This window comes from Megascapheus bottae, chromosome 38 (genome assembly GCF_031878675.1).
Source record: "Megascapheus bottae isolate mThoBot1 chromosome 38, mThoBot2.hap1, whole genome shotgun sequence".
Taxonomy (NCBI): domain Eukaryota; kingdom Metazoa; phylum Chordata; class Mammalia; order Rodentia; family Geomyidae; genus Megascapheus; species Megascapheus bottae.
In genome coordinates this window covers 4,658,787-4,669,007 of record NC_143546.1, presented here as the reverse complement: position 1 = coordinate 4,669,007, position 10,221 = coordinate 4,658,787, and the positions used below count along the sequence as shown (strand labels likewise).

The 10,221-nt window shown below is 46.7% G+C and overlaps 1 protein-coding gene across 1 annotated transcript in view; it reads left to right on the top strand.

The window, feature by feature from the left end:
* The first annotated feature begins 2,163 nt into the window (after positions 1 to 2,163).
* Positions 2,164 to 10,221, top strand: part of Faf2 (Fas associated factor family member 2) — a 36,623-nt gene continuing 28,565 nt past the window's right edge. Inside the window, exon 1 of the mRNA XM_090325459.1 lies at positions 2,164 to 2,257. Within this exon, the coding sequence (XP_090181585.1) occupies positions 2,195 to 2,257 (63 nt within the window). The 5' untranslated portion in view covers positions 2,164 to 2,194. The remainder of the gene's footprint in view (positions 2,258 to 10,221) is intronic.

Sequence of the window (10,221 nt, the reverse complement as noted above, 5' to 3'; positions counted from 1 at the left end):
GGGTTGGTTCCATATCTTTGCTATGGTGAATAGTGCTGCAGTGAACATCATTGTGAAGGTGGATTTAGTATGTCCTTGTTTCTGGAACTATTGGGTAAATGCCAAGTAGTGGAATTGCTGGGTCATAGGGAAGTTCTATGTTTAGTCTTTTGAGGCACTGCCACACTGCTTTCCATAGTGGTTGAACGAGTCTGCACTCCCACCAACAGTGTAGTAGTGATCCCTCCTGGCCACATCCCGTCCAGCATCTGTTATTATTCGTTTTCCTGATCCTGGCCATTCTAGCTGGAGTGAGGTGGAATCTTAGAGTTGTTTTGATTTGCATTCCTTATATGGCCAGAGATGTTCAGCATTTCTTCATGTGTCTATAGGCCATTTTTGTTTCTTGTTCAGAGAAGACTCTCTTTAAGTCTTTGGCCCATTTTTAAATGGGATGGTTGTTACTTTGGAGATTAGTTTTGGAGTGATTCAATTTTTTGAGCTGTTGATATATTTTAGATATGAGGCCTTTCTCCTTTGTATGGTTGGTGAAGATCTTCTCCCACTCTGTAGGCTTCCTAATTAATTTACTAGCTATGTCCTTTGCCATACAGGAGCTCTGCAGTTTAATGCAGTCCCACTTATCAAGCCTTTCTCTGATTTGTTGTGTTTCTTGGTCCTTATTAAGAAAGTTTTGACCTGTGCCAAGGAGACCTACTGTATTTCCTATTCCTTCTTGTAAAGTTTTCAATGTATCTGCTTTTACCTTGAGGTCTTTGATCCATTTGGAGTTAATCCTGGTGCAGGGTGACAAAGAAGGATCCAACTTTAGTTTTCTGCAGGTGCTTAACCAATTCTGCCAGCACCACTTGTTGAAGAGGCTATCTTTCTTCCATTCTAATTTTTGGCTCCCTTATCAAAGATTAGGTGTCCATAGGTCTGTGGTTTAATATCTGGGTCCTCAGTTCTATTCCATTGGTCTTCAGGCCTGTTCTTGTGCCAATACCAAGCTGTTTGGGTCATTATAGCTCTGTAATAGAGTCTAAAGTTTGGTATTGAAATTCCTCCTGTGCTGTTCTTTCTGCTAAGAAGTGTTTTTGCTATACGGGGTCTTTTATTATTCCATATGAAATTTTGGGTTGCCTCTTCTATTTCTTTAAAGAATGACATTGGGGGGCTGGGAGTTTGGCCTAGTGGTTAAAATGCTTGCCTAGCATGCATGAAGACCCAGGTTTGATTCCTCGATACCACATACACAGAAAAAAGAGCTGGAAGTGGTGCTGAGGCTCCAGTGGTAGAGCTCTAGACTTGAGAAAGCCCAAGGACAGTGCTCAGGCCCTGAGCTCAAGCCCAGGACTGGCAGAAAAAGAAAAAAAAAAAAAGAGTATAGGCGGTTTGTGGAGGATTCATGGAGGAATCTCATTCAACTCTTCCCCACGTGGAGCCCAAGGGATCTGCCCAGGGACTTCCAGCCCTGAACCCCAGACAGGACTCGTGGACTAGGCCCCGAGCTCCAGCCCAGAGGGACATCCGCTTGGCGGGGTTTCCTTTGGGGAGAAGCATTAGCCACCCCACCATCAGAAAACGGGGTGCAGGCACGCCCAGAGAGTGACCCCCTAAGTCTCAATGGTAGCTTCTGGTTCCCAGGCTGTGTCCCCCCCCATCCAAAACCCCCCAGGGGCGCTCGAGGGGTTCCGGGAACCTCCAGAGACAAGGCCTGGAAACATCCGGGCACAACGATCGGGCGTGGGAACCTCCAGAGACAAGGCCCGGAAACATCCGGGTACAACGATCGGGCGTCGAACCGTCGGTATTTCACCAGGGCCAAGTTTCCCGCCAAATCTTGAGGCCTACAGGAGATCCCGGGAATCGTGATGGTAAAGAGCTGCCGGGGAAAAGGAGCCGAGCGCCACTCGGGCCTTCGCGGAGGGAGAGGTCTCGGATCCATCCGGGAACGTCGCACTCTCCGGCCGATCGTCCCCGGGGAACGCGTGGTAGTCCCACCCGAGGCTCGGCTGTTTCCGGAAGCGTTCGGGAATCCAGCCCGAGCACGGCGCCCCCTGGCGGCCGAGCGAGACGCGGTGCGTCGTCACGCGCAGACGCAGTTGCTCTCCAGCCGGGGCGGCCGTTTCGGGGGACCGGAAGTGGTTGCGCCCTGCGTCACTTCCGGCGGGTGACGGTGCGGACGGGTCAGGAGCGTAGAGGCGGCGGCAAGATGGCGGCGCCTGAGGAGCGGGAGCTCACCCAGGAGCAGACCGAGAAGCTGCTGCAGTTTCAGGTAGCGGCGAGTCGGAGGTGGCAGCGGAAGCCGTCGCGGCGGGACTGGGGCCCGGGGAGGCGGGGAATGGACGGTCGTCGCAGGAGCGGAGCGGCTCCTCGGTGTCTGTGTGTGGGGGGGGTCGCGGCGCCTCCCCCGTCCCCTCCCCCCTCGGACGCTAACTGCCCCCGAGCCCCCCCCCCACCCCGAGGACAGGCCAGGCACCTCCATCATCCGGGCCTGTCCCCCGCCCGCCCGCCCCCACGGACCCCCCCCCCACGGGGCCCCGGGTCCCAGCCCACGGCTTTGGCCGTGGTATTGGGGGTTCGCCTCTGTGGGCTCGTGTGCCCCGCCGTGCTTGAGCAGGGGTGTGTGTGTGTGTGGTGGAGGGGGGGCAGCCTAGCTGCTGAATCTGGTGTGAGGGCAAAAAGTGGGCTGGATTATTATTATTATTATTATTATTTTAAATGGTCTTCATGGGACTTGAACTCAGGGCCTCACTCTCTCGCTGGTTTTTGTTTTTTGCTCTAGGCTACAGCTCTTCTACTCCCCCCCAGCCACACCTCCGCCTCCTCCTCCTCCAGCATTCTTTTTTTTTTTTTTTTTCTTCTTCACACCTCCAGCCTCCTGAGTAACTAGAATGATAGAGGCCTGAGCCACCCCACTGCTCTAGTCAGTCAAGGCTTGTTGTTGTTGTTGGTTTCCACCAAATCTACTTGCTAATCATTTTCCTGTGTTTGTCGTCGTCGTCCTTGTTCTTTCTGGGAGTGCATAGCCTCTTTAAGGTCTTTTCTCCCCAGAGGGGATTTCAGAGTTGCAATGAACTTATAGGGTGTGGACTGCAAAGTGCTTCAAACATTAATATGGATTTAGCAGTATTAGTATGTATTCAGCAGTCGTCGTCGTCTTCTTCTTCTTCCTCCTCTTCTTCTTCTTCTTCTTCTTCTTCTTCTTCTTCTTCTTCTTCTTCTTCTTCTTCTTCTTCTTCATACTGGCTGCTGTCCTTTTTGCTTTTTCCGCTCTATGCTGATGCTCTACTAACTTGAGCTGCAGCTCCACTTCCAGCTTGGAGCTGGCTTCTCACCGAGATCCTCAGATCTCAATCTCCTGAGATTTCACAGGCGTGAGCCCCTGGACCTTGGCTTGGGAAAAGTTTATGAAGAGCCTTAATACTTATGTACTGTTATGTAGAACACCATTTATTAATATATTCACCTTAGTGCAAGTACTCTACCAGGCAAGTAGCATACACAACTCATTTAACACCAGCCCTACCAAGTTCATACTATTACTTGTACAGATAAGGGCTATAAGATATGGATAGCATGCCTAAACAACACAACTAGTAATCTAACCATCTAAATGATGGCATCAGATTTAAAGCTAGGCCCATCTTTTTTTTTTTTTTTTTTTTTTTTTTTTGCCACTCCTGGGCTTGCGCTCAGGGCCTGAGCACTGTCCTCAAACTTTCTCAAGGCTAGAACTCTTCTGCTTAAGCCTCAGAACCACTTTCGGCTTTTTTCTATGTATGTGGTACTGAGGAATTGAACCTGGGTCTTCGTGCATGCTAGGCAAGCACTCTGCCACTAGGCCAAACTCCCGGCCCCCAGGCCCATCTTTCCAGAACCTTTCCTAAGTTTTTAACTTCTCTGCTGTATACTCTTTGTAAATATTATGTTATAATGTTGAGGATGGAATGTAAATGGTGCAGTGTTAATTTTGTGTGTGTGTGTGAGTTCTTGCTTTTCTGTAATGTCCATTAGGTTTCACTGTCAGTTTTGAGGTGTCCGCCCCCTTGAATTGTGTTGGAAGCATATAAATGGTAAAATACTATTAGAGACATAGCTGGTGCTTGTTATTATTGTTTATTGTTACTAGAAAGGTGATATACAGAGGGATTATTACTTCCTAAGTTGGGTAATGAGTACATTTCTTTTTGAACAATGTCACCCCTTCTCTCTCCCTCTCTCTCCCTCTCTCTCTAGCTGATATTTGGTTGGCATTTTTAGTAGAGAAGTTGACCCAGCTCATTAAAAATGAAAGAATTAAGTCCATAGCAGATAATTAGCTTCCATTTCTTGTAGACCACCGATTTCAGAGTTTTATTAACTTTGGCAGATCATTTTATCCCTTATGGCTCTTCAGGATCAAGTCCTGGTTGTGTTAAGAGTTAGGAAAACATTTGTAAATCTTGTTGTACTCCCTTCCCCTCCTGTTTGGTCCTTGTTCTTGGACTTGGAACTCAGCTTTTTTGCTCAAGGCTAGTGCTCTACCACAAAGTTAAGATTAATAAGAATTAATGAAGATTTATAAAGTTGAATTTGTTGAAGCACATTTTACATTTGTGTGTTATATAAACAGTCATGGTGAGATTCATGATAGGGCTGTCATTAAACCTTTATCAATATTCATTCATTTCCTCATTCATTCTTCTCTATGGGTACCAGGGCTTGCACACTGGACCTTGACTTGCTCAGTTTGCTTGGCTTGCTTGGTTGGCACTCTACCACTTGGGCTGCACCTCCACTTCTGGCTTGTGTGTGTGCATATGTCTGTCGGTCATGGGGCTTGAACTCTGGGTCTGAGTACTGTCCCTGAGCTCTTCAGCTCAAGGCTACTGCCCTAGCCCTTGAGCCACAGCGCCACTTCCAGTTTTCTAGTGATTAATTGGAGATAAGAGTCCCACAGACTTTAGATCTAGGCTGGCTTTGAACCACAATCCTCAGATCTCAGCCTCCTGGGTAGCTAGGATTACAGGCGTGAGCCACCACGCCCAGCCTTTGCTGGTTAATTGGAGGTAAGACTCTCTTGGATTTTTCTGCCTGAAGTTACTTTGAATCACACTCAGATCTTAGCCTCTTGAGTAGCTAGAATTCCACACATGAGCTACCATTGTCTGGCAGTTTGAACCCTTTTGGGAAATCTATAGAGAATTAAACATCTCTTTTTTTTTTTTTTTTTTTGCCATGGGGCTTGAACTTAGGGCCTGGGTGTTTCTGCTCAAGGCTAGAACCACAGCTCCATTCTGTTTTTCTAGCGATTAATTGGAGGGAAGGGTTAGTTTCGCGGACTATCTATGATTGTATGAAGACAGAGGAATGACGAGTAATGAGAGCATCTAGGAAGACGGTGTTCATGGTGTAGTATGTGCGTGTGTGCTGGCTTGCTTTCTTTTATCATTCTTATAAATTGAGAACTTAGGGTAAGAGCAGTTGGTGGAGGGTGAAGGATGGCTTAGTTACAGTTGTTGGATAGCTGCTGTGCCTTAGGTACGGTCTGAGATAATTCATAATCATCATTTGGTTCAGTGGTCCTCAGGTGAGGGAACAAATCTGTCCTTAAACTCTCAAGTAGTTGACTGCAAACGGATCTGGACTTAAAAGGCTGGACTCTGGCCACTCTCCCTTGTTGCTTTGAAGGAGGGAGAGAATTTCAGCTGTTTGTGGGCAGGAGGGTGTTTAATGCTGACAAATAGGTTGTACACTGGGGCAGAAGGGAGTGTGTTGAGTATGGCTGTTGTGATGGATTTGGAGTGGACTATCAGACTGGACACTGGTGGCTCATACCTATAACCCCAGCTACTCAGAAAGCTGAGATCTGAGGATCGCCTGTGACGCTGTCTTGGGTGGGAGACTCTTAACCTCCAGCTAACCACCAAAAAAGCCTGCAGTAGAGCTGTGGCTCCAGTTGTAGAGTGCCAGTCTGAGCGCAAAAAGCATTCAAGTCACAGGACTGGCACAAAACGAAAATAAATAAAAAACCAGACTGCAAGGGTACACGAATCCCAGCTTTCAGAAGCCTTTGAACGGTGCAAACAGTTTTAATATAATCTGAAGGCATAGGGAGCCATGAGAGAACATGTGCTCAGATTCTCCATGTCCGTCAAGAGGGAGAGCAAGTTGCTTCTCACTGTTTCTCATTGCAAATATGAAGTTTAATGAAAGTTTGTTGTTGTTTTTTTGTCCGGTCTTGGGGATTGAACTCATGGCCTTGGGCATTGTCCGTGGATTTTCTCAAGGCTAGAGCTCTGCCACTTGAGCCACAGCACCACTTCCAGCTTTTTCTATGTAGGTGATATTGAGGAATTGAACCCGGGTCTTTGTGCATGCTAGGCAAGCAATTAGCACTAGGCCAAACTCCTATTTCATCATATTCCCATAATTTGATTTGGAACTCCTAAGGTCTACTTGTTTCTCAGCCCATCTGGTGTTTTAAATTTGGTTTTGGTTTTGGTTTTTGACTAGTCTTGCGTCTTGAACTCAGTGCCTGGGCACTGTTCTTTTTTGGGGGTGGGGAGGGGATCATGGGGCTTAAATTCTAAGCTTGGGTGCCTTCACTGACCTCTTTATTTCAAGGCTACTGCCCTATCCCTGAGCCAAAGCTCCACTTCCCATTTCTAGTGATTAGTTGGAGATAATAGTGTGTCTTTTGTCCCTGGGCTGTGATCCTAAGATCTCAGCCTCTTAGGAGTTGCTAGGATTACAGGCATGAGCCACCACGTCCAGCTTAGGCACACTGTTCTTGAGCTTCTTTTTTGCTCAAAGCCAGCACTCTACCTCTTCAGCCACAGCGCCACTTCTGGCTTTTTCTGCTTATGTGGTACTGAGGGATTGAACCCTGGGCTTCATGCATGCTAGGCAAGCTCTCTACCACTAAGCCACATTCCCAGCCTGTTTCCAAGTTTTTGTTTCCTATAGTTCTGTATTTCCTGTGTTTGGAACCAGCTAATTTTAAATAACTAGTGAAGGTGATTGTTTTAGGCTATGTCAAGCTTTTAGATTTACCCAGCTTTTTATTAGTTACGAGATAAAAGTCTCATGGACATTCCTGCCTTAGCTAGCTTTGAACTGTGGTCCTCAAGTTCTCATCCTTCTGAGTAGCTAGAATTATGGATGTGAGCCACTGGTGCCCAGCTGGAGTCATAATTTTTGTGTATGTGTGGCAGTTGTGGTGTGCCAGTCATGGGATTTGAACTCAGGGCCTGGGTGCCATCCCTGAGCTTTTTTTGTGCAAAGATAGATTTGTACCACTTGAGCCACAATTCTGCTTCTGGCTTTTTTTTTTTTTTTTTTTTTTTAATCAATTATAGTACTTGAACTGATGGGGCCTGAGTGTTGTCCCTGAGCTCTTTTGCTCAGGGCACTACCATTTTGAGCCACAGTTCCATTTCTAGTTTTCTGGTGGTTCATTGGCAGTCAGTGTCTTCTGGACTTCCCTTCCCAGGCTGGCTTCGAACTGCAATTTTCAGCCTCCTGAGTAGCTAGGTATTCTACTAGGTACTAGCACTCAGCTCTCCAAAATATTTATTTGATGTGGTTGAAATTGTGGATGTAGAGTGCCAGCTGTTACTAGAACAGTTATGCAAGTAGTAAAATCACCAGGACTCAAGCAGACTTGCAAAGAATGATAGGGGTCCAGGAGCTAAGATTTCAGAGAATTCAGTGTAGTGGCTTGGAATAAGCAAATGACTCTTACAAGGGAGAGGCAAGAGAAAAATTGGTTTATTAAGACAACACTTAAAACAGTTGGACATGTTTGCAAAGATGCATAGTGTTATTAATACTGCACTGATGATGGAGTTGGAAGCAGGCTTTTTAATCTTTTATTAGCAGGCTATTCATGGGGCAGGCTTTTATGATATTACTGGGGATTTTGCCAGTTGCCCATCTCCCTTTCCATGGACCCTTTTGACTGGGCTGTCTCTTTTTCTTCCTTCCCCCCTTTTTTTGGTGGGGTTTGTACTCAGCCTGAACTCTTCAGCTCACGGCTGTCACCCTACCCTTGAGCCAAGCCCCGCTTCCCATTTTCTAGACGTTAATTGGAGATAAGAGTCTCAGGTCCTTTTGTGGCCGGGCTGGCTTTGAACCCTGATCCTCAGATCCCAGCCTCCTGAGTAGCTAGGATGACAGGCATGAGCCACCGCACCCGGTTTTCCTTCCATTTTTTTAAAATTTAACACATGTTGGTAAGTCTTAGGAACCCAGTTTTTACATTTGTACTCCAGCTGGCCTGTTTCACAGGCTTGACTCATTTCTGCATTCTGCTTGGCCTGTCACATGCCCTTCTGGCAAGTAACTAAGGCATTGGCTATTTTCTTTTTGGTTTTGCCTGGTGATTGAATTCTGAGCTTGGGCATGGTATTTGAGCTTCTTTTGCTCAACCCAAGCACTCTTTATCACTTGAACCACAGTGCCACTTCCGGTTTTTATTTTATTTTTAAAAAATAGTTTATTGGAGATAAGAGTCTCACAGACCTTCCTGTCTTGGCATCATGATTCTCAAATCTCAGCCTCCTGGGTAGTTAATATTACAGGCATAAGCCAGGTGTCCGTGGCCCAAACCTGTAATCCTAGCTACAAAGGAGATTGAGATCTGAGGATTGCAATTCAAAGTCAGACTAGATATGGAAATCTGTGAGACTTGATCTCCAATTAACCTCCAGAAAACCGGAAATAGTGCCGAGGCTCAAGTGGTAGAGTGCTAGCCTTGAGCTGAAGAGCTCAGGGACAGTGCCTAGGCCCAGAGTTCAAGCCTCACAACTGAAAAAAAGAAAGAAAGAAAGAAAGAAAAGTCTCTTGGAAGGGCCAGGAGCGTGGCCCAGTGGTAATGTGCTTGTCTAGCATACATGAAGCACTGAGTTCTAGTTCTCAGAACCATATGCATAGAAAAACCACAAGTGGCACTGTGGCTCAAGTGGTAGAGGGCTAGCCCTAAACAAAGAAGCTCAGGGACATAGCCCAGGCCCTGAGTTCAAGTCCCACGACTGGCACCCAGCAGCAAAAAACCTAGGGGAACAAAAAGACTTTTCCTTGAAGAAGCATAATGACAAAGTCTGTAGATTAGAGCCGGAGAAGCACAGAGTAAGTTTCCATGGGGGAAAAAAGAGAGCAGGACATAATTTCTCAGGAAACAAAATAGGAGTAGGAAAGGCTCCACTGGATTTTGGTGGAGCTTTTTGTTTTGTCTTGTTTTTCCTATTCGTGGGGCTTGAGCTCAGGGCCTGAGCACTTTCTCAAGGCTAGAGTTACCACTTGAGTCACAGTACCACTTCCAGTTTTTTTCTATGTATATGATACCGAGGAATCTAACTCTGGTCTTTGTGCATGCTAGGCAAGCACTTGACCACTAGGCCAAATCCTGCGCCACCTCACACTTTTTTTTTCCTTTTGCCAATCCTGGGGCTTGAACTTAGGACCTAAGCACTGTCTTTGGGCTTTCTCAAGGCTAGCACTCTTCTGTTTGAGCCACAGTACCACTTCCAGTTTTTTTCTATATATGTGGTACCAAGGAATTGAACCCAGGTTTTTGTGCATGCTAGGCAAGCACTCTTATTAGTAGGCCCCCCATTTTTTTCCCTTGGCCAGTTCTGGGGCATGAACTCTGGGCTTGGGCACTGCCCCTGAACAACTTTTGCTCAAGGCTTTTCCTGTGTAGGTAGTACCAAGGATTTGAACCGAGGGCAGGGCTTCCTGCATGCTAGGCAAGCACTCTCCCTCTAAGCCACGTTCCCAGCCCTGGTTGAATTTTAAATGCTTATCCTGACCTGGTGTGTGCATAGGATAGAAAAGTGTAGTCTCCACATAAGGCCTCAAGTGCTGGATGGCTTGAAGGATTGGGAGGAGAATGCTTAAAGATGAGGACAGGTCCCTTGGAAGAACTGGAGTTAGGGGAAGGCTAGGAACCATTAGCACCATGAGAGTGGATCATCACGCGTGTCTAAGCGATTTTCAGACACATTTGATGTCCTTCCAGAGGGAAGCTTCCTTTTTATAAGGGAAGCTGGGCTCTTATGGGTCATTCGTGTAATCCTAGTTATTCAGGATGTTGAGAGCTGAAGATTGAAATTTGAAGCCAGCCCAGGCAGGAAAGTCAGGGAGACTCTAATCTCCATTAATCACCAAAAAGCCAGAAGTGGAAATGTGGCCCAAGTGATAGACTGCCAGCCAAGAAAAAAAAACAAACCTCAGAAACAGCACCTGGGCCCT